Source organism: Camellia sinensis, chromosome 7, assembly GCF_055761805.1.
Source record: "Camellia sinensis isolate YWXY chromosome 7, ASM5576180v1, whole genome shotgun sequence".
Taxonomy (NCBI): Eukaryota; Viridiplantae; Streptophyta; class Magnoliopsida; order Ericales; family Theaceae; genus Camellia; species Camellia sinensis.
In genome coordinates, this window is record NC_138967.1 from 38,268,396 (window position 1) to 38,291,598 (window position 23,203).

At 41.0% G+C, this 23,203-nt stretch overlaps 1 protein-coding gene across 3 annotated transcripts in view; it reads right to left on the bottom strand.

Annotated features, from left to right (window-relative positions):
- Positions 1-7,052: 7,052 nt before the first annotated feature.
- The window catches only part of LOC114283033 (uncharacterized), a 63,751-nt gene continuing 47,600 nt past the window's right edge, over positions 7,053-23,203 (bottom strand). For all 3 annotated transcript variants that reach the window (XM_082877786.1, XM_082877785.1, XM_082877787.1), the window contains 3 exons: positions 22,790-22,990; positions 8,323-8,639; positions 7,053-8,170 (listed from right to left, as the gene is read on the bottom strand). In XM_082877786.1, coding sequence (XP_082733912.1) covers positions 7,436-8,170; positions 8,323-8,639; positions 22,790-22,990 — 1,253 coding nt within the window. In that variant the 3' untranslated portion in view covers positions 7,053-7,435. The remainder of the gene's footprint in view (positions 8,171-8,322; positions 8,640-22,789; positions 22,991-23,203) is intronic.

Sequence of the window (23,203 nt, forward strand, 5' to 3'; positions counted from 1 at the left end):
GAAGCTGCTCTCACTGCTGTCTATACCATAAATCGTGTGCCTACTCCTCTCATAGCCAAGCTCTCTCGTTATCAACGTTTGCATGGTTTTCCTCCTACATACACCACTTTTAAAGTTTTTGGCTCTGCTTGTTTTGTTCTCCTTCAACCTCATGAACACACTAAACTAGAACCTTGTTCTCGTCTTTGTTGTTTTCTGGGGTAAGGTATAGAACATAAGGGGTATTACTATTGGGATCCAGTCTCGAAGTGTCTTCATATTTCTCGTAATGTGGTTTTCTGGGAACACAAAATGTTCTCTACTTTGTCTAAGTTTCACCTACCACAGTCCACCCATTTCTTGTTTTTTATTAATCTTTCTATAGAGTTGTTGTCTCTTAAATTTGATGCAGATTTCGGTCCAACGCCTTCATAGCTACCTAGGCCTACCTTTAATCATGAGGTTTCTGTATCTGACGATGGTCCCATACCTCGTCTATTACCTCCTATGGAGCCTCTTCTATCATCTCCTATGGAGCTTTCTTCTTCCCTACCTTTATCTCATTCAGCAGATCGTCATCGACTCGGGTAAAACAACCTTCTGTTTTTCTCCGTGATTATATTGTTGGTTCCACTGCTTTTTTGTCTCATGAACCTACTTCCTATTGTTAGGCTTGTTTTACCCCTCTTTGGTAGCAAGTTATGACTAATGAACTACAGGCTTTGGATAAAACTCATACTTGGAACGTGGTTGATCTTCTTCCTGGAAAGGCTGCTGTTAGTTGTAAATGGGTTTATAAGATCAATACTCATTCTGATGGTTCCATTGAACGTTACAAAGCCCGTCTTGTTGCCCGGGGATTCATTGAAGAGTATAAGATTGACTATAAGGAAACATTTGCTCCTGCTGCTCGTCTTACTTCAGTTCACAACTTGTTAGCAGTTGTTGTTGCTTGCCACTTGAGTCTTTATCAGATGGATGTCAAAAATTCCTTTCTCAATGGTGATCTCACTGAGGAAATTTATATGTAAACTCTGTCTGGTTCCTCTGTTCCATCCATCAAAGGTTGCGAACGTCGCCGTGCTTTGTATGGTTTGAAACAAGCTCCTCATGCCTGGTTTGCCAAGTTCAGTGCTACCATTCATGACTTTGGCTTCTCATCTAGTGCCTATGATTTTGCCTTGTTTATATGTCAGACAGAGCGTGGTATTCTTCGTCTTCGTCTTCTTCTTCCTTTTTTTTTTTTTTTCTTCTTCTTCTTCTCTATGTGGATGATATGATCATCACTGGCGATGACATAGTGGGTATCTCCAGTCTCAAACAGTTCCTCAGTCACCAGTTTGAGATGAAAGATTTGGGTTTGCTTAGCTATTTCCTTGGCTTGGAAATTTCTCATGATCATTCTGGTTACTTTCTAACCCAGGCCAAGTATATCTCTGATCTCTTGACTCGTGTTGGTCTTACCGATTGCAAGACTGCTACTACTCCAGTTGATCCTCAGACTCGTCTCACACCTCTTGATGGTCACCTATTATCTGCTGCTACTTTATATTGTCAGCTACTTGGTAGTCTTGTCTATCTCACAGTTACTCATCCAGACATTGCCTATACTGTTCACATTGTCAGTCAGTTCATGGATGCTCCTTGTTCTCCACACTACGATGCTCTAGTTTGTATTTTGCGCTATCTAAACGGCATTATGTTCCATGGTCTTCACTAATTTAACACTCTTCTCTACAGTTACATGCATTTTCTGATGCAGATTAGGTTGGGGATCATACTAACCGCCGCTCTACTACAGGGTTCTACTTCTTCTTGGGTGATTCTCTCATTACCTGACATAGCAAGAAGCAAACTCTTGTTGCTCGTTCTAGTACTGATGCTGAGTATCTTGCTCTTGTGGATACTACTCAAGAGCTTGTGTGACTTCGTTGGCTTCTTATTGATATGAGAATTCCCCATCTTGCTGCCACTACCCTCTATTGTAACAATCAAAGTGCTATTTAGATTGCATATAATGGTGTCTTCCATGATCGCATCAAGCATATTGAGATTGATTGTCACTTCATTTGGCAACAAGTTACTAGTGGCATTGTTTGTCTTATCTTTGTTATCTCTGCCGACTAGACAGCTGACATCTTCACCAAGACTCATTCTCTAAGATGATTTTTGATTTACTTTCCAAGCTCAACTTGATATCTGCATTACCACCTTGAGCTTGAGGGGGAGGGGGTGTAAGATGTATATATTATTGTTTTATACTTATCTATCTATATCTCTGATGTATCTCTATCTCCTTTTCTATACTTATCTAGGTTTTTTCTCAGCCTATATATACAGGCTTCTCGTATTTCATAATTCAATTGAATATAAGAGTTATCTTTTCTCTTCTCTTTCTACTCTCATAATATATAATAAGGACAAGAATGGTGTGTATTTGGAGTAAAGTGGAGTAGGAATAACGGCTATGTAAGAAAATGAGTAATGGTTATTTAATATGAATTTGAGTAACTAAGAATAATTATTCAATTATCTCATAACACCATTTGATTTTATCAATAATTATGGTGTTTCAAACTAATTACATAATGAAAATTTTTACCAATGGGATATAGTAACTCATATTTTTTGTGTAGTTAAAACACAAACAATGATTCACATATGATCTATTTGGTGCAAATTTTCAAAAGTTGAAAGTTAATAATTTAAAAGTAAAAGTTAATAGTATCCCTTCATTGGTTTATTGATAATTAATTTTTTAGCTTATTTAAATTATTTTTACTTCATAAATTGAAAGTAGAAATTGCACTAAACAGATTGACACAAAATTTCAAAATAAAAAGAAGAAGCTATAAGCAGTTCTATGAGACGGTTTGGTACACCTTATTTGACAAGTTTATAGTTTTGTCTATTCTGAAAGTCTCTGTTAAACTATTTGATGGTTTATTAGACAAAATATAACTTAAAAAAAATTTAGAAAAATTAATTATTTAGAAATTAAGAAAATGGTATATTTAATTTTTATTTTTTAATTATCAATTTTTAACTTGTTATAACGACACCAACCTGCCCTATAATCAAACACCATCTTAGTATGCATTAAGATTTCTCATTTGTCTTTTAATTATCAATTTTTAACTTGATATAGCTACACCAACCGGCCCTGTAATCAAACATTACCTTAGTGTGCATTGAGATTTCTTATTTGTCGAGAATGGACATGACACTCGCAGTATGACAAAGATTATATTGCACAATAGAAAAAAATTTCACCTAGAAAATTTACTATGATTCTTACCAAAAAATTGATGTGTTGTACATATTATATTATGTGTTGTGGGATCACACTTGCAATTAATCTAAATTACAAGATTATTTTTTTTTACATATTTTTAAGGGTAAATTTTTATAGATACGTAATATTATTGTATCACATAATCTTTAATAATTTTTCATTTCAGGACATGTTTGGAAGTGATTTTTTTAACAACAATGATTCATCCCACTAAAAACATCACCACTAATAGCACTAATGCATTAAAAAAGTAAAAAAAAAAAAAATACAACTCCAAGACCAAAACATCACATCATTAATGGCGGGACTTACTGCCACCTAATTAGTGGGAGCACTAATTAGTGCTCCCAAGCATTTTTCTTTTTTTAATGACATTTTAGTTAAAATATGAGATGACAAAAAGCAATCGCTTTGTTTGGTTTAGTTTTCAAATTTTGTTTTTTAAAATTTTAAAAAATGAAACAAAAATCAATTTAATAAAAAAATAAAATAAAATAAATCATCATTTCCATGTAGTTTTATCTTTTTTGGAGTGTAGAAATAATTTTTCAAAATTCAAAAATACATTTTTAGTATTTATTTTAGTCAAACTATTTTTTATTTTTACAAAAAAATTATAAAAGTTTTTGAAAAAAAAAGAGTATATATGTTTCGAAATAACTTTTTATAAAAAAATATTTAAAAAAGTAAAGTGAATGAATCTTTAATTTTTGAGAAAATAAAAAAATTTAGAGTCTGACTGTTGTAACAAAATAAATTTTGTGTATTTAATTTTGTCAATTTAAATCATATTCTTTTGATTTATTTAACTTAAACCATTAGCATATTTCTGTTAAGTAAAATTGATAAAAAAAATAATAATAATAAGTATTTTAGTGATTAAACTAATATATATACATAAAATGTCTTAAATACTATTTTTTTTATTTATTTATGAATTTTAGCGACTAAAATATTTTTTTTTTTCAGTTTTAATTAATAGAAATAGATAATAGTTTAGATTAATTTTTTTTATTTCTTATTTTGTTATAAAGGTCAAATTCTGAAATATTTTTTTTGGTTGTAATTTTCTCTTAATTCTTTTTGTATACATTGAATTTTTTTAAAGATTTTTTTTTGACTAAAATAATCATTTACCAAACGACTCCTACTCACTATGCCGTCACGTGATCCGCGCACTCTCCCATTCTTTCTAGTTCATCTGAAAATAGTCCTCTCTGTTCTTTGCTTGGAAGCTCAATAGACATTGAAGAAACTCAAAATCCTCATCGAAGTAGTTCTATAGCTATGATGAAGACTGTGTTGCATACTGAGATCCTCTCTATTATATGGTTATAATAGAGAATCTTTCTCATATAGTTTAAGAGTTGTGAAATAATTATAAGAATTTATTACTATTCTAAATTTAAAGAAAAAATTACAAATTTATAAATAATGTAATGAAATTATTTATTATAATTTAAAAAAAAATGCTAGGAATACTGACAATCTTACTAATATACTCATAGATTGATGTAAGTCCCATACCAAGTAATGGTTGATCTTATCAAAACTTATGAGTATGTTAGTAAAATTGTTAATAAATGTATAAATATTCCTAACATTATTGTAATTTAAAAATGAAGAGGATCTCAATCGCGTTTGCCTATCTCTATACCATGATTTAACATTATTGTGATCATTTTCTATTGATAGTTGGTGGAAAAAACCACTCAGTACTGGCTTCTATTATCATATTATTATCAAAACTTGCAAGAAATTATAAGTTCAAAATTAATTGCCCACACAAATTTTTTTTTTTCTTGAGTGTTAAAGTTATAAATAAGTTGATAATTAAAAAATTAACAAAAAGGCACAAGTGCGAGTTACATGATTCCCTCCCGCACTAACAATAGAACTAATTAAGAACCATAGTTTTAAATCGCGGTATCGGCTGACGTAACGGTATCGATCGCGGAGTATCGGTATCGGTAGTATCGGCCGGTACGTATCGGGAATCGGGCGTCGCGACCGTGAAATTTTAAAAATCATTAACAATCTCTCTAAAACTAAATTTTATGTATTTTTTTGACTCTTTTAACTTTAATTTGTTATATTTTAATCAAAATTTCGTTATGTAGGAACATTTTTGACTAATTTTCAACTAAATGATATGTATTTATTTTTAGCATATGTTAAACTTTTAATAAAAAAATTGATTTGAATATTTATTTTTTCTTGTATTGAGAAAATATATATATATATATATATATATTAATATAAATAGAGGTACAGGTGTATAAACAAATAAATAGAAAAAAAAAAAAAAACCTTAAACATTTGAATTTACAAATCCACCATAAACCTGTCCACCTCCATGTAACCAAATACCTCTCTCTTCTTATCCATCTCAATCTCATACTCCCAATGCACCTCATATATATCCACTTCAATCTCAGGCTTTCATACCATAATACAACCACCTCTCTCTCTCTCTCACTCAAAATATTGACCCGAAGTTGCAGAAGAAAAACAGGTGAATTTCATCAAAGAAAAAAAAAAAGAGCATGCTTTATACAAAGCAAACAGAGGCAAAACATATATATATATATATATATATAAACCGAACTGTTTATATATTTTGCAGGTGCTTTGCTCTATATATAAACAGAGCATGCATTCTCTATATATAAACAGAGCATGACTTTTGCATTGCTCTATATATAAACAGAGCATGCATTCTCTATATATAAACAGAGCATGACTTTTGCAGGTGCTTTGCTCCACTTTTACAGCTGCTTTGCTTTGCTTTGGTCGATTATTTTTTGCTTCGTACAGGCTGTATCGGAAATATATCGCTCACGTATCGGATTCAGGCCGATACGTAGCGGGAATCGGCCGTTACGGACGCGAAATTCATTCTCACCGGTATACCGGTGAGTATTCGACTCGGTGGTGGCATATTCCGGTACGAACCGGCCCGTACGGAACGTACCGGCCGATATTTAGAACCTTGTTAAGAACAAGAAAAACCTCATAAAATTGGTGCTCTTGCTGCTAATTATATGCCAAGCTAATATAATTAATTAATAATGTCCACGAATGAAATACTATTTTAGTTATGGGAAACACTATGGTGCATACTTTTTTGAAGAGTGTGTACTATATATATTTTATAATAAAAATATGTACTTTATAATCAAAAGGAAAAACGATATAATTTCAATTTTCTGAATAGTGTAAAAAAAAAAAAGAAAAAAAAGTCACAAGTAAATACAATATGAGTCATATTTAAAGAACTCATGAATTATAACTAAAAAATAAAATTAATCATAACTAAAAAATAAAATAAAATAACTAAAAATATATATGATACACTTTTTTTAAAGCTATATATATTAGAATTTTCCTTAGTTATATTCATAGTTATTTGCACAGTACAACATTCAAGTGTAACGTTTTTCTTTGTTTTGTTTTTGGGTGGATAAAGTAAAAATTAATTCATTAATGATCAAACAATCAGATACATATTACAAATCAAACAAGCAAACAGGGAATAAGAACAATCAGATACATATCAGATAAAAATTAATTTATTAATGATCAAACAATCAGATACATATGAGAGGTAAAGGGGTAGAAGAAGATGTGATGTGACTGACCGAGCACCAGCATTATTGGTACAAGAGAAAAGTTAGGGATCATGAAAATTTTGTTATGAAAATGATCATGAAAAATTTATAATTCTTGGATTACCTTGATTAGTGTGTGGTGTTTTATTTTAAATGTAATCGAAGGGTCGCGAAACTTTAATGATTATTTTCATGAAAAGTTTTTCATTATTACAAACCAAACAAGCAAACAGGGAGTAGAACAACTCACTAGCCAGACCAATTAAGACGACGAGACATACATATACCTTGGTCACTTGTTAAAGTACTGAATTAAAAATCACTCCAAAGTTTATTCATGATCATCATCAAACTCAAGGAAAGAAGTCGGGACACAAGAAGAGAAAACACACACACAACACAAAGACACACATGGAATCAGTAACCTGCTGCGGGCTCGGGTTCGAGGTAGAACTTGGGTTTGCTTGTGGTGTTCAAGCTGGGAGTACTTGATCTGGAACAGAGTTTGATGACATAGGACGTGGGTTCGATGGATGTGTTAAAGGTGGGACTACTGGTGCTGGAGTGGAGCTGGTAGGAGTGGAGTTAAGGGAAGTTTGTCCTTCTGGTTTTGGTGCCTCTCGCCCTTTTTTTTGGGTTTTTTCTTCTTTTGACCTGGCGCCTCTCCCCCTTGGATCTTGGAAGCTAGCATGAAGCCACGCTCAGGGACCTTGGTAAATGTAGCTAACATCAGCTTAAAGTAGAGTGGAAACTGCGCGCCCAAGAAAAATCCCACAGGTACAAGTACGACAAAATATTCAGCAATACTTGCGCCTCTCATTATGTCTTTGACGATGAAGAAATGTCCGCCGCAAAAAGATGCAAGCATGGAAGCTATTGATATGAAGAGGGCGGTTAAACCAATCAGGAGCTTCCTGGGCAAGTCGGTACCAAAATCCATGGTTCGGTGTCGAGAGGTGAGAATGGAGAGGAACATGATTGCAGATATGCATGAAAAGCAGAGAGCCACGAGTGATGCGATGGCGAAGACCTCAAACATGCCCTGTTGTCTGAGAACTGGTTCCCCATTCCTTCCTTCAACGCCACCGGGGACGCTGGCTGAAGTGGCAAAGGCGACTGTTGCGATCAGTGTTGCAACGAGGGTGCATGAGTCTGAGGTTTTCATTAGCCAATTTGTGTCCAAATCCACAAGTTCACTATGTGTCTTCATGAATATCTCTTCCGGGGTCTTGCCTTTGTTGTTTTCGCTAGCCGATAACTGCTTTGGTATAGTTTCCTTAATAAACTGCAGAGTAGAAAGAGTTCAAGCAAATCTATATACTCCTATATATGATGATGACTAACATATGCATATATATATATATAATAATTCCCAATAGTAACTATAGTGATCTTGTGAAATCAACATATACATAAACCTGACGTGTTAGTTCTTACCAGGTACCACTTGATTTCCCATTGCATTTGAAGCACAGCATCTGGAGCAACCCATGACTGATAGGTTTTGAGCATTGCAGCATAATGCAATGCATTGTTTCCTTCATTGTCGACGCAGCACAACAGACTATCAGTGAAATTTTTTTTTGCTCGCAACGTTTTGTAGATATGAGGTTGCCTATTTTCCACTGCCAAGAGCACCAAATTCTTTCCTTCTGGGTTCACATCATGTATGGCCTCAGGAAAATCGACGAGGATACGATCTACTAGTTCATTGATACCATTCTTTGCTGCTATTAATATTGGCGTCTCTGAAACTGCAAACTTCAAAATTCAAAACTTCACCAGGAAAATATTTCCTATATCGCCATGGCCAAAGATTTAAATAATGGTGATGGTTACTGTAACGGTATAGGTAGCGTTGACGTGATTGTGGAATGTAATGGTTGTAGCATAACGGTTGCGGCAACTAAAATCGTGAATTTTTTAATTTTTCGCACAATTTTAGGAAAATATATCAATACATATGTTTTTATTTCAGAATCACATTTATTGAGATTCAGGCATTGTTTGAGAACATATTATTTTAGTAACTTTTTAACTTTTTGGCTAAAATATGAGATAAAAAAAATATATATGTTTAGAGTGACTTTTTAATTTTTTACGAAAAGATGTGCAAAAAATAGAGACAAAAGAGAATTTTTAATTTTTTGGTATAGGATATAGACTTTTTGATTTTTTTAATAACTTTTTAACTATTAGGTTAAAACATACACATGCCAAACGACGTCTCAATTATTTTTAAAATTTTTGTTTAGTTTTAAAACATGATCTAATGTATATACTATTTTTTATATTAGTTTTAATCACTATGAATAATTTTTCTATTGTTAGATTTATTTAATTTTCTTTACTTTACTAGTATTATCACAAACATAAGTTTAAAATATAAAATGTAATAATAATATAAAAGTATATAATATGAAATCTAAATTTTATTCAATAAATTTAGCATAAGAGAAATAGAATATAAGTAAATATATAGTCTATATTATAGCAAAGGGACTTTTCGTGAGGAGTCTTGTGGGAGTTTCAAAACTTCTAACTAATTTTTAAAAATTTTTGAATTAAAAAATAATTTTTAAAATAATTAATGGCTAACAAATTGGCTAACACATTAATGTAATAATTAAAAAATACATGTTTTTCAAAAGGAAAAATTTGGAAATATGGAAATATTTTCAAAATTGTAAAAATAATTTTTTAGATGAATTTTCAATGTATAGTTAATATGTTTGCAAGTTATAAACACACTAACACTACTTTAAAAATTTATATTAAAATGCAATATTTATTTTTGCAAAATAAATTTTTTTATTACATTAATAAATTTAAAAAATAACAACATATAAAATATTTTATATAAATCATATTGTTAGTGTAACGTTGAAACATAAATAATAAATCACTTAAATTTTCATTAAAAAAATATAATTAAATTTATTATTTGTATCTCGTGCATAGTACGGATTCACAGTTAGTATTCAAATATAATTAAGAAAAAAAGTAATAAAATCTTATAAAATTTGAAAATTAGATATTCAAAACATATATAGGGTTCATTTGAGAAGTATGTTAACTTTTTGACTTTTTAACTATTTTAGCCTGGAGCTAAAAAGTCTCGTTTGGGAAAGATTTTTGATTTTTTTGATTTTTTGTGAGAGAAAAAATGTAATGATTATGGGTTGGATGTGATCTTTTGTCTTATTGGGCTAAAAAGTGTATTTTGTCTTTTTGTGACTAAAATAGTCCCAAACCCAACCCAACCCAATCCTTCTTCCCAAATGAAGCCATAGATAAGATTTTACTTAAATTTTATATAACTAGAAAATAAAAAGAGAAAATAACATTATATACGCAATTTATAAAAATAAAAATAAACATAAAAAATAAAAGTGTAATGGTCGTAACAATCGTAACGGTACTGTAGCGGCAATGTAATGGTCGTTACAGCCTTTATATAACAGTAACGGTCATTATAGTTGTAAATTTTTATCATACCACTATAATAGCCGTAATAGATTGTGATAATTACTACAATTGATGTGTATAAGCCCATAAAGGCCACGAATCACCTATGGACAATCCAAGCCCATCACTTGGAGCCCAATGCATAACCCAGCTGGTAAGGTCCAGGACAGCTGGAGTCCAACATGGCATAAAGAGCCAATGACATTCAGACACGTGACAAGAGAAGGACGAGCCACATCAGCAGACAAAGATCTGCAAAGTTATTGCCACTGCACATCACCATTAATGCAGCCCATCACAACATTTATTACGACAACACCTCCCCGTCGGAACAGGACCCCCTTACCCTGAACAAGGTAAGCTACAGCATAGGCTTTCGGCGAGGAGGGCAGGTCGGAAGGGACAGCAAAATGATTAACAAAGGATATAAACAAACATTGAAGACAAGAAGAAGGTTAAGTTTTTCTATCTCTAATCTCTCCCTCTATACTCTACTTCTCTTCCTAACTTGCTCGTCGGAGGGTTCACTGGGGGACTTCCCCGTTCCCCGTTGAACTTGCTTGCAGGTTATCTGGTGGGCTTGAGGAGCTTGGACCAGTCCGATCCATTTACCGGGACTAACTGTATCATCAGTTGGCACCGTCTGTGGGAACGCTTTGCTCCTCGTGCCAGCTGTGTTCACTGTCGCTGGAGACCCCGCTCCAACAACCTTTTCCTCTTACCCGTCAAAGTGTATGGTCACGACTAGATCCATGGCTTCTCACAATAATGCTGCCGACCATCAGGCCGACCCCCCCAATCCAAACAACCCACCGCAGTATTTTATCGAGCTTACCAACAGCATTAACCGCATGGCCGAGCAAAACCAGGCCTTGATAAATGCTTTACTCCAAAGAAACCTTCCGATGCCTCCTCCACCACCTCCAGATATTCCGCCCAACCAAGAAAGAGCCCCGAGCCATACTGCTCCATAACCCCATCCACCCAACTTGGAAGGTTTGCAACCTCCTCACCCACACATAAATCCACCACCATCACCCCCACACCCGTCGGTCGTAGCACCAGCCCCTGAAGGGGAAGCTAGCAGCGTCCAGCCTCCATTGACTGACCATGGTGACCACGTTCCCCTCTGGGACGCTGAGCTCCGAGCAATGAAGCTCTAACTCCAAGGGGTCATGCAGAACATTCAGCATAAACCCTCTACCACGACAAATTCACCATTTGTTGCCTCCATCTGGGACAAACCTCTGCCCGCCAAGTTCAAGATGCCCACCATTGAATCTTTTGACGGTACGACGGACCCAGTCGACCATTTGGAGACCTACCGCACCCTCATGGTCCTCCATGTCTTCCCTGACGAGATCATGTGTCGGGCCTTGCCCGTGACACTGAAGGGGTCGGCTCGACTGTGGTTCAGCCAGTTACCAGCAAACTCTGTCTCCACTTTCCAGCACCTCAGCGACTCCTTCCTCAGCCATTTCATTGGAGCCCAGCGCCAACGCCGCCCGGCAACCCAACTCCTCAACATTCGTTAGACCGAAGGGGAGTCGCTGCGCAGTTTTGTTACCCGCTTCAACACCGAAGCCCTACAAGTAGCGGAGAATGACGACAAGGTCATCCTCACGGCATTCATGGCCGGGCTACGATCGTCCGATTTCCTCTTCTCCCTCTCCAAAAACCCCCCGACCTCCATGGAAGCCCTACTCTCCAAAGCCCAAAAATACATGAATGCCGAAGATTCACTAGCCGCTCGGCAGGATCCAATATCCAAAAACCCGACCCCCAGAGAAAAGAGAAAAGACTCGGAACCTAGAAACACCCAGCATAACAGCCAAACACCTAACTATACCGACTGACCTCCTCCCGCTGACCGGTCGGCACCAGCCCAACCGCTCTGTTTGTTCGAGCGATACACGCCCCTTAATTCTCCCATGGAACAAGTCCTCCACCAGATCCAACGGGATTACCCCCTCAAATGGCCCCTACCCTCATGGACCCCTTTCAACCGGAAAGACCAGTCCAAATATTGTCGTTTTCACCAGGACCATGGCCACAACACTGATGACTGCATCAACCTCAAGGATCAGGTCGAGACCCTCATTCGTCAAGGGCGTCTCAGCTGGTTCACGGACACTCGCCCACAACAGAGGCAAAGAACCAAGCCCCTCAGAAACAATCGCCGGTGTACCCCACCCCGGTAGCCAGCCCAACCTAACCAAGGCCATGACTGCCCCCCACAACAGCCTCGGCCCCTAGGTAATCCCCCTCTGTCAGTTGGTGAAATCCGAGTCATTTCAGGTGGACTTGCTTGTGGCGGACCGTCCCGCTCCGCTCAGAGGGCAGAGCTTAGGAAGATAAGGCAAGGCTCGGACAGAGCAGTGGCCATAGTAGACCGACCCTCCAAACAGCCCAAGCAGTGGACAGAACCCATCACCTTCACGGACACCGACTGTACTAGCATCCGTTATCCTCATGATGACCCTCTCGTCATTTCTGCCCTCCTCTCCAACTATATGGTCAGACGGGTTCTCATCGACAACGGCAGTTCTTTAGACATCATATTCCTCAGCTGCTTCCGCCAACTCAAAATTGGAGAGGAAAGTCTGTCTCCCCTCCAAACCCCTTTGGTCGGTTTCACTGGTGACCGGGTGACCTCCATTGGCTCCATCGATCTCCCCATCACCATCGGCGAATACCCACAGTAGACTACCAATTTGCTCATTTTCCTTGTGGTCGACTGTCCCTCGGCCTACAACATTATCCTTGGTCGAACCGCCCTCAACGCTTTCCAAGCCATCACTTCAACCTACCACCTCGCCATAAAGTTTCCTACCGACTACGGTGTCGGGACAGTACGAGGAGAGCAGACCATAGCCAGGGAATGTTATGTCGCCTCACTCAAGGAAGTCAAGCTGAAGGAGGCCATGATCATTGAAAGACTTGACGCCCGAGATGAGGACGAGCTGGTCAGAGGCGAACCGGTGGAGGAGCTCGTTGAGATTCCCATCGATCCCATCAACCCAATGAAAACTGCCAAGATCGGCAGCCAATTATCCCCCCAAGCTAAGGCCGACCTAACTGCCCTTCTAACCGAGCACAATGATGTATTCCCCTGGACCCATTCAGATATGCCAGGCATTGACCCTTCTTTCATAACTCATCGTCTCAGTATTGAACCTCATTTCCGTCCTTACTGAAAGAAGCAACGCATCTTTCATCCGGAGCACAATACTCTTATAGCCGCAGAGGTCGACAAGCTCCTTGAGGCCCAATTCATCAAAAACGTCGACTACCCTAAATGGCTGTCAAACGTGGTCCTCGTCCGCAAGAACAATGACAAATGACGACTCTGTGTCGATTACTCTAACCTGAACCGAGCTTGCCCCAAAGACAGCTATCTTCTTCCCCGCATAGATCTGCTGGTCGACGCCACGGCCGGTCATCAAATGCTCAGCTTCATGGATGCTTTCTCTGGCTACAACCAAATCCTGATGCACCCGTCCGATCGGGAACATACATCCTTCATCACCGACCGAGGTACCTACCATTACCGAGTAATGCCATTCGGATTAAAGAACGCTGAGGCCACCTACTAACGGTTGGTCAATGCCGTCTTCCATCACCAGATAGGTCAGAATATGGAAGTATATGTCGACGACATGCTAGTCAAGAGCAAACTCTCCACTGATCATCTGATCGACCTGCGGGAGACCTTCGCCACCCTACGCAAGTACCAAATGAAGCTTAACCCAGAGAAGTGCGCCTTCGGCGTAGGATCTGGGAAGTTTCTGGGTTTCATGGTCAGTCAGCGGGGCATTGAAGCTAACCCTAAAAAAATCAAGGCCTTGGTCGAGATGCAGTCACCCAGAACAGTTAAGGAGGTCCAAAGACTCACTGGCCGAGTTGTAGCCCTCAACCGTTTCATTTCCCGCGCAGCAGATAAGTGTCTACCATTCTTCAAAGCTCTTCGGCAAACTTTTGAATGGACATCTGAATCTGAAAAGGCCTTTCAACAGCTGAAACAGTGCATGGCCAACCCTCCCCTCCTTTCACAGGCAATCACAGGCGAGCCCCTCTTCCTCTACTTAGCCGTATCAAACACCGCTGTCAGTGCAGCGCTTATCAGGGAAGATGGCTCTGTCCAACGACCGGTATACTATATCAGTCGGGCCCTCAGGGGAGCAAAGCAGAACTACCCACTGTTAGAAAAATTGTCCTTGGCCTTGGTCACCGCCTCCAGACGACTCCGTTCTTATTTCCAAGCACATTCCATAGTGGTCCTCACCGACCAACCCTTGAAGAAAGTCATGCAGCAACCAGAGCTTTCCAGCAGACTCATGCAGTGGTCAGTGGAACTCAGCCAGTTCGACATCTCTTACCGGCCTCAAACAGCAATTAAGGGACAGGCTATCGCCGACTTCATCTTGGAATTCACCAATCCTACCCCAACCACCGCCTCTCCACCCCCACCAGCTCCCATCGAGCCAGAAGACCCTCACTCTTAGACTCTCAACGTCGACGGATCATCCCGCAGGCAAGATAGCGGGGCCGGCCTCATCCTTACTACCCCTGAGGGTGGTTATTTCAAATGTGCACTTCGTTTCTTGTTTGAGGCCAGTAACAATGAGGCCGAATATGAGGCACTGATAGCAGGCCTTCGCCTAGCCAGGGACATTAGTGTCAGCCACATCCGAGTGCTCAGCGACTTCCAGCTCATCGTCGGACAGATCACGGGAGAATTCGATACCAAGGAGGACACAATGCGGGCTTGCAGAGATCTTGCAGTTCCCCTTGTTTGCCTCTTCAATACCTTCCACATCAAGCACATTCCTCGGGCGGAGAACTCTAAGGCAGATGAGATGGCCCAGTTGGCTTCTGCAGACCAATCCAACCTCACCAGTGGTGTCCGCCTCGAATACCTATCCCACCCCGCCATTTCCCCCGACCAGCATGAAATATAATTCCTCCAAAATGAGCCCATCCCTTGGGCGTCAGACATCTTTCTATTTCTAATAACGGGGGAACTTCCAGACGACCAACAGCAAGCCACCAAAGTCAAGACCCGATCGTCCAATTACACCCTCGTCAACGGCATTTTGTACAAACGTGGTTTCTCACGCCCCTATCTGCGGTGCCTCAATTCGACTCAAGCAACTTATGTGATGCAAGAAATTCATGAGGGTATCTGCGGCAATCATTCGGGCGACAGGTCCTTGGCCTACAAGATACTTCGCACTGGATATTTCTGGCCTACTCTCAACTAAGATGCGGCTGACTTCATGCTCAAATGTGATAAGTGTCAGCGTTTTGCCAATATCCCCATGCCCCTCCTACTGAATTGATCACACTTTGCAGCCCCTACCCGTTCGCAAAGTGGGGGATTGACCTAGCTGGCCCCTTACCCACCGGCCGAGGCCAGACCAAATTTGCCATTGTCGTCATTGATTATTTTACTAAGTGGGTAGAGACAGAACCCCTTGCCACCATTACCGATCGGAACACAACCAAGTTCATCTGGCAGTCGATCGTTTGCAGATTTGGCATTCCCTAGGCCATTGTTTCCGAAAATGGCAAACAATTCGACAACGCCAAGTACAGGAAGTTCTGTGTGGACCTCCAAATTCAACCATGTTTTTCTTCCCCTGGACATCCCCAAACCAATGGCCAAGTTGAGGTCACCAACCATTCTTTTCTGAAGATCATCAAAACCAAGTTAGAAGCTGCCAAGGGGCTTTGGGCCGAGGAAATACCAAATGTACTTTGGGCTTACCGAACTACAGCGCGGACTCCCACTGGGAAAACTACTTTTCACTTAACATACGGCGCTGAGGCGGTTATTCTGGTAGAAGTCAGCCTGCTTACCCCTAGAGTTTTACATCCGGATCCAACACTAACGGAAGAGCTCCGTCGGGCAGACCTGGACCTAATTGAAGAACTCAGAGAAACCACTGCTGTCAGACTGGCCTCATACCAACAGAAAATGAGAACACATTACAACCGCAAAGTCCGACCAAGGGAGTTTGCTGTAGGGGACCTTGTCTTAAGAGAAGCAACCCTTGCCACCAAAAATCCGACCGAGGGTAAACTGGCACCCAAATGGGAGGGACCTTACGTTGTGAAGGCCTGACCACGTCCGGGCACTTACCGACTTCAGGACATGGAAGGTCGAGATCTCCTCCACCCCTGGAACGCTAAACACCTGAAACGCTACTTTCAATATGTCCCTACTGTTGTATTGCTCAGTTGTTGTATTTTCTTTTTGTTTTGTTACATAATGTAAACTTGTATCGACTGAATTACACTGATCATGACAACAATTCTATACATTGGCTATCTATGTGTTGTCTCAATAACATTCTCATTTGCAGCACTTATTACAAGTCTCAGCCAGATCGAGTGTCACACTAAAAGCTTCAGCCAGACTGAGCACTCAAAGCCTCAGCCAGATTGAGCACGAAAAAGCCTCGGCCAGACCGAGCACTAATAGCCACCGCCAGACCGAACATGAAGTACTCGGCTTGCCTAAAAAGCCTCAACCAGACTGAGCACTAAAAGCCTCAAGCAGATTGAGCACGAAAAAGCCTCGGCCAGACCGAGCACTAACAGCCACCGCCAGACCGAACATGAAGTACTCAGCTTGCCTAAAAAGCCTCAGCCAGACTGAGCACTAAAAGCCTCAGCCAGACTGAGCACGAAAAAGCCTCGGCCAGACCAAGCACTAATAGCCTTTGCTAGACCGAACATGAAGTACTCGGCTTGCTTGACAAATCTCAGCCAGACCGAGCGTCACAGTTTCAGAGTCACACTCAGTTGCCTACAGTGTCTTGCACCAACTGAGCACGCATGCAGGACTCGGTCAAGGCCACCTATGCAAATTCCATGCTCGTGGAATTAGTAGACACACATAGTCACAATTCCAGCTCCAAATCTCTAGACCACTCTTTGCTCAGTCAAATTCCAAAGCCGTTCTTACACAAATTAGGTTTTGGCTTTTCTAAATCAAACTCACAAACCAAGCCTCACTCCGTAAACCACAAACCTACTTGAGCAGTGTGGCAAACGCAAACTTGTAATTTTACTACATTTTAAGTTTCACTCTGCATTTGAGGAGTTCCTAACTTTACTCTACATTGAGTTTTTATTACAAGTTCACCTTCACTCTGCATTGAGTTTTTACTACAAGTTTACTCTACATTGAGTTTTTATTACAAGTTCACCTTCACTCTGCATTGAGTTCTTATCACAAGTTCACTTTGCATTGAGTTTTTATTACAAGTTTACTCTGCATTGAGTTTTTATTACAAGTTCAACTTCACTCCGCATTGTTACCAGTTCAATTTCACTCTGCATTGAGGAGTTCCTAACTTCACTCTGCACTCAGTTTTTCTTACGATTTCAATCCCACTCCGCCGTGAGGAATTCCTAAATTCAGTTTTTATCACAAGTCTATCACAAGTTTTTATCACCAGTTCTCATCCATTTCTGATGCACAAGCAAAAACAGTGAAATACAAAACACAACTGAAATTTTATTTATCCACAACTTTGTACAACAGTTCATTACAGCAATTCAAAAAAAAAATAAAAAATAAAAATAACAAAAACAATGTCTGTGCACAGTCTTCTTCTTCTTCTCCAGTTACTCCTCCTCACTGGAGATGAGGTCCTCTGCTTCAATACCCTCATCCAGGGGGGTCTGGGCTACATCATCTTCACCAATTGTTACACTACTGAGGTCTAAGTCTGGGAACAGTTCTTCAGCCATGCGTTTGAACATCTTCCAGCCACTGTCTCAGAACTCAGCCATTTCGTGTTTATAGAAATCTGACTGCTGGAAGCTCTCAATAACTTTTGCTTCGGTTCTACCTCTAGCGGTCGTCCTCGATGGGCCCGCCCCCCCAGATTCTTGCCTAGCCAAGCTGCTGGTGACCGCGGCATCAACCGCCATCTGAAATTCAGCAGACCCTTTGAATTGCTCCACCGCGGCGACGCGCAGATTGGGGTGGGCCGCCTTCTCAGAGGCTGCCTTCGCCCTCTCTTCATCCAGCTCCTTCTGCAGGGTCGCCCTTTCAGACGCAGCCCTAGCCCTCTCCTCCTCCAACTCCTTTTTGAGGCCCTCTTTTTCCGCCGTCGCCTTGGCTCTCTCTGCTTCCAACTCTTTCTGAAGGCTCCTCCTCTCCTCCACTGCCTTAGCCCGCTCGCCCTCTAGCTCCATCTGCATATCGCCAATCTTCACATCTGCCTCATCTTTCTGCCTGACGAGCTCTTCATTACTGCTCATTGCCTCTTCATGGCGTTCGACGGCGACTGCGCAAGCTTTTTGGGCCTCATCCAACTTCTTCTGTTCGCCAGCCAGTTGGAACTCGAGTGACACAACCTGGCGGCGTGTGTCCTCCAGCTCCACCCTAACCGCTTGCAGATCAGCGTGGGCACTCTCCTAACTTTCACTCTTCTTTTTCAACTTTGCAAGCTGAGCCTTGGCCTCGTCTGCCTTGAGTTTGGCAGCCCCCGCCTTCCTCAGCAGCGCCCCTGCTAAGGTGGTTACCTCCATTTGAGCAGAGCATAACCCCCTTAGCAGTTCAGCCTCGTTGAATCTAGACGCCGAGCACAAGGCTGCCTCTTCTATAATCCCTACCAGGCGGTCTGCCCCTGCCCTGGCTAGGCCTTCTTCTCCCTCCAGCTGCCCTGCCACCACACGAGCATGGTAGATCACTGTGGTCAGACTGACGAGATGCAGGACCCCCCTGGGGCTGTTCTTCCCTCCTTGGCCCAGGGCCAGTTGTCTCATCTTCCACTTGCCCTTCAGAGGCGGCCCTTGCAACCCCTGCGACGATCGCCGCCACTACTGGTACAACCTCCATGCTCTCTGAGGCGATGTCCACCACTTCTGAGGCAATCACTCTTCTTGGAGCACCCCCCACTTCCCCCCCTGCCTCCTTTGCCACACTGGCCTCCTTTACCCTCGTCTCCCTTCTCCTCTTCTGGGCAGGCTTTTCTTCACTCTGCTTCACCCTCTTTTTCTTCTTCACTACGCCCAACGCCTCCATCTCCTTCAAAGACCTCTCCTTCAAAGGGTCTATTGGGGGCGGTCGCGGCACAAATTTGCCTAAGTCTTTCTTTCCCAACGGTTTGGGGCGAGGTCGAATTCTTTCCTATGCAACCGGTTTTGGTGGTCGGTCGGCTTGGGACTCTTTGAATTTTTGGGCTTTCGCAAGGATGGTTCGATCCTCCGCCTCTTGCACCCTCCTCCTCGCCTTCAACTCCGCTTGGTCGAGGTCCCCACCGCTCGGCTGTGGACCGAGCCCTGCCTCAAATAATGCAGGCAGCTGAACGAGCTCGTCCCATTTGGCCCTTTCTTTCTCCCTCCACTCCTTTACCCTTTTCACCATCTCCTCTGCTATTGCCCCCAACTTTGGCTCCATCGACTTGGTGGGCACCTTCCAAACGGTCCGCACTCTAACTCCACTACTGGCAGACACATAGAACCACCGTGGTCTCCATCCCTTGATCGACGACGGCAGACCCGCCACCAGCCCTTTCCCTGCAGCCGCCTGCTGAGTGACCCAAGTCTCTTGCTGCCCCGAGGCCTTGTAGCATACGAAGAATTCGTCTACTGTCATGGCCGCCTTTTCGTTCGCCTTCGGCCAGGCATTTGCACAAGACAGCAAGATCTTCCACGCGTTGGGCATTAGTTGGCCCGGCGCCACCTCCAAGCGATTTAAGACATCTACTACCACCTGCGGCAGGGGTAGCCTCAGTCCTCCTTTCAATGCCTCCTCATAAAGGGCAAACTGCCCTAGCCTGGCATCGGATGGCCTCTCCGTCGATGTCGGCAACGACAACTCTATTTCGGCAGGCACCTGGTATTTTTCGCGAATAGCCTCCAAATCCGCTACAGTGACCGTCGATTTATCTGCCTTTGTGTGCCAGTGATCAGGTTCTGCCTGGTTGATTGGCCTTGGAGCTGCTATCATGGTGGAACCGTGGGATCGTACAGTCGACTCCCCCACCCTCTCCATCCTGTATTGCTGCGCTAACTCCATCGCATCATCATCTCCAAGTGGGTCCACCCTGACAATCGCAGTTCCTTCTTGGGCCATTTATGTGGTATGTTTGCGAATCGCTTCCGAGGCTGGTGCAAGGAAATCGAAAAAGTGTTGCAGAGGTGCATTGTGAGCAACAAAGGAATTCACACTTGGAATATTTTGATTTTTCGTAAACAAGTAGGTGAATCGAATAATGCCAAAAGCCCACGGTTTGCCCATATCCCAATTAATTTTCGCTAGTTTGAAAACTTTTCAAAATCATCCGCCAAAACTGTCTCTTTAACACCCATAATGACTTAACGTTTCATTTCTGATCCAACGCCTAATCTTCCCCCCTACGGGATGTTGCCACGTGTACGACCACGACCCACTGTCTCCTCTCCTTACCCTGTCTTTTTCACTTCAAATCACCACGTGACACGCCGCGTCTCGAGCCCCACGCCCCTCCCACTCGGCCAACACTGCGGTCAGCCCTCCCGCTCGGCCCCCCTTCGCGGTCGGCCCCCCCTTCGCGGTCGGCCCTCTTTGGTGTCGACCATCCCACTCGGCCGACCTTGCGGTCGGTCCTCTCTGTGATCGACCATTCCACTCGGTCACCCTGCATAGTCGAACCACCTCCCGGTTAGTTCACCCCCTCGATCATCCCTGCCGGGCGACCTCTATCCTGCCAATCCCTAACACACTCATCTACGTCATTAATATTTCCTTCGTTGGACTAAAGCTGCACTCAGGAATGGGGAACTACTGACATGTATAAGCCCATAAAGGCCACGAATCACCTATGGACAATCCAAGCCCATCACTTGGAGCCCAATGCATAACCCAGCTGGTGAGGTCCAGGACAGCTGGAGTCCAACATGGCATAAAGAGCCAATGACATTCAGACACGCGACAAGAGAAGGACGAGCCACATCAGCAGACAAAGATCTGCAAAGTTATTGCCACTGCACATCACCATTAATGCAGCCCATCACAGCATTTATTACGACAACACCTCCCCGTCGGAACAGGACCCCCTTACCCTGAACAAGGTAAGCTACAGCATAGGCTTTCGGCGAGGAGGGTAGGTCGGAAGGGACAGTGAAATGATTACCAAAGGATATAAACAAACGTTGAAGACAAGAAGAAGGTTAAGTTTTTCTATCTCTAATCTCTCCCTCTATACTCTACTTCTCTTCCTAACTTGCTCGTCGGAGGGTTCACTGGGGGACTTCCCCGTTCCCCGTTGAACTTGCTTGCAGGTTATCTGGTGGGCTTGAGGAGCTTGGACCAGTCCGATCCATTCACCGGGACTAACTGTATCATCAACAATCGTTACATAACGATATTATGTAAAAGTTGCGACTCTTTTTTAATATCTTGGCATGGCTGATAAGTTTTGGGGACCTCTTCGTTTGGATAAATTACATGTATGCTCATTATTAAAAGTCTTTTTCATGTCACTTTTATATTTCATATTTTTGTTTTATGCAATTTTTAATTTTTAGGAATTTTGAGCCATAAATCCACTTTTGGACTTATAAGACAATATATTTTCCAATAAAGGGAAATTATTTTGGTGTGCAATGCATACCGTATGTAATTCTACATAAAATTATATAAATTTTCACAAACTTACACAAATGATTTTACAAAAATATGTGAGTTGAATACAAATTATATTTTTGTAATTTTCTGAGAGTTATGATAATTTGTGATTTAAAAATGAAATCATGTATTTTTATAATAATTTTACACATTTTTTTATTAAAAAATGTTTGAATAAAAAATAATATAAGTCCCACTTAAGTGGATCAATCCTAACACATAATTTTAATGTAAACCGTTATGTTATATATTATCTTTCTTATGTATATTTGTTCCTTTCTATATTTCTTGTTTCATTTATCCAAATTTAATTAGAATTTGTAGTTTCACTTATTCTTAAACATCATTCACTTTATTTTAACTAGAATTTTAAAATTGAAATATTTCAACACCCTAAATAAATAAATAAAATAAAATAAAAAACAATATTTAATGAAAAATGCCGGATGACGGGCGTCATCTGTGTCAACTGTGACTACCATTATCAACCACGAAAGACACCCCTGTCAACCGGCATCCGTCTGGATGAGTGGTCGAATGACTTTCCGGATAATCTGTCAAACGATTGGTATGCACAAATTTGAACAATTTGAACAAACCTAAATTCGATGGACGTAGTATTACTGTATTTAGACCTATTTTGAGAAGTAACTTTTTTTCTTTTTAATTTATTAGTTTTTTTTTTGTTGAAAAATATATGAAAAAATAAAAAAAATAATGTGATTCAAATAAATTAATAAATTATTTTTTTCCTTAATTGCCAAAATGGGCCTTAATAACCAAATTTGCCAATGAAGTGAGTACCGTTATTTCTGTTGTTGTTCCGTTGGTTGTTTACAGCTATGCTGACATCAGAACTATTGGGGTCGCTTCCACCATATCTATAATCATAAGCAAGAGCATGATCAAAAAGTACTTTCACGACTATCGTAGACCACAAGTGCTTCTTTTTCATGTCCACTAGGTCTTTTGGGAACAAGCGGTTTATCTTCATCTTCTCAACTCCTGGCCAAAGAGAGCAATTAGTTTATGAGTAATTTTAGGAATATCAAAATTTTTATTAAATATTTTATTAAATGTCTGGCTTGGGGTTTCCTTTTGCACGTTGGTCGAGCCAGCTTCTTGGGTCGCTCTTCTGGTGCTCTAGCGAGTCATCCCGTTTGGCGACTTGGCGCTTCTTTTGTGTTTGATCGGGATGACTGTTGGTAGTTTCGCTGG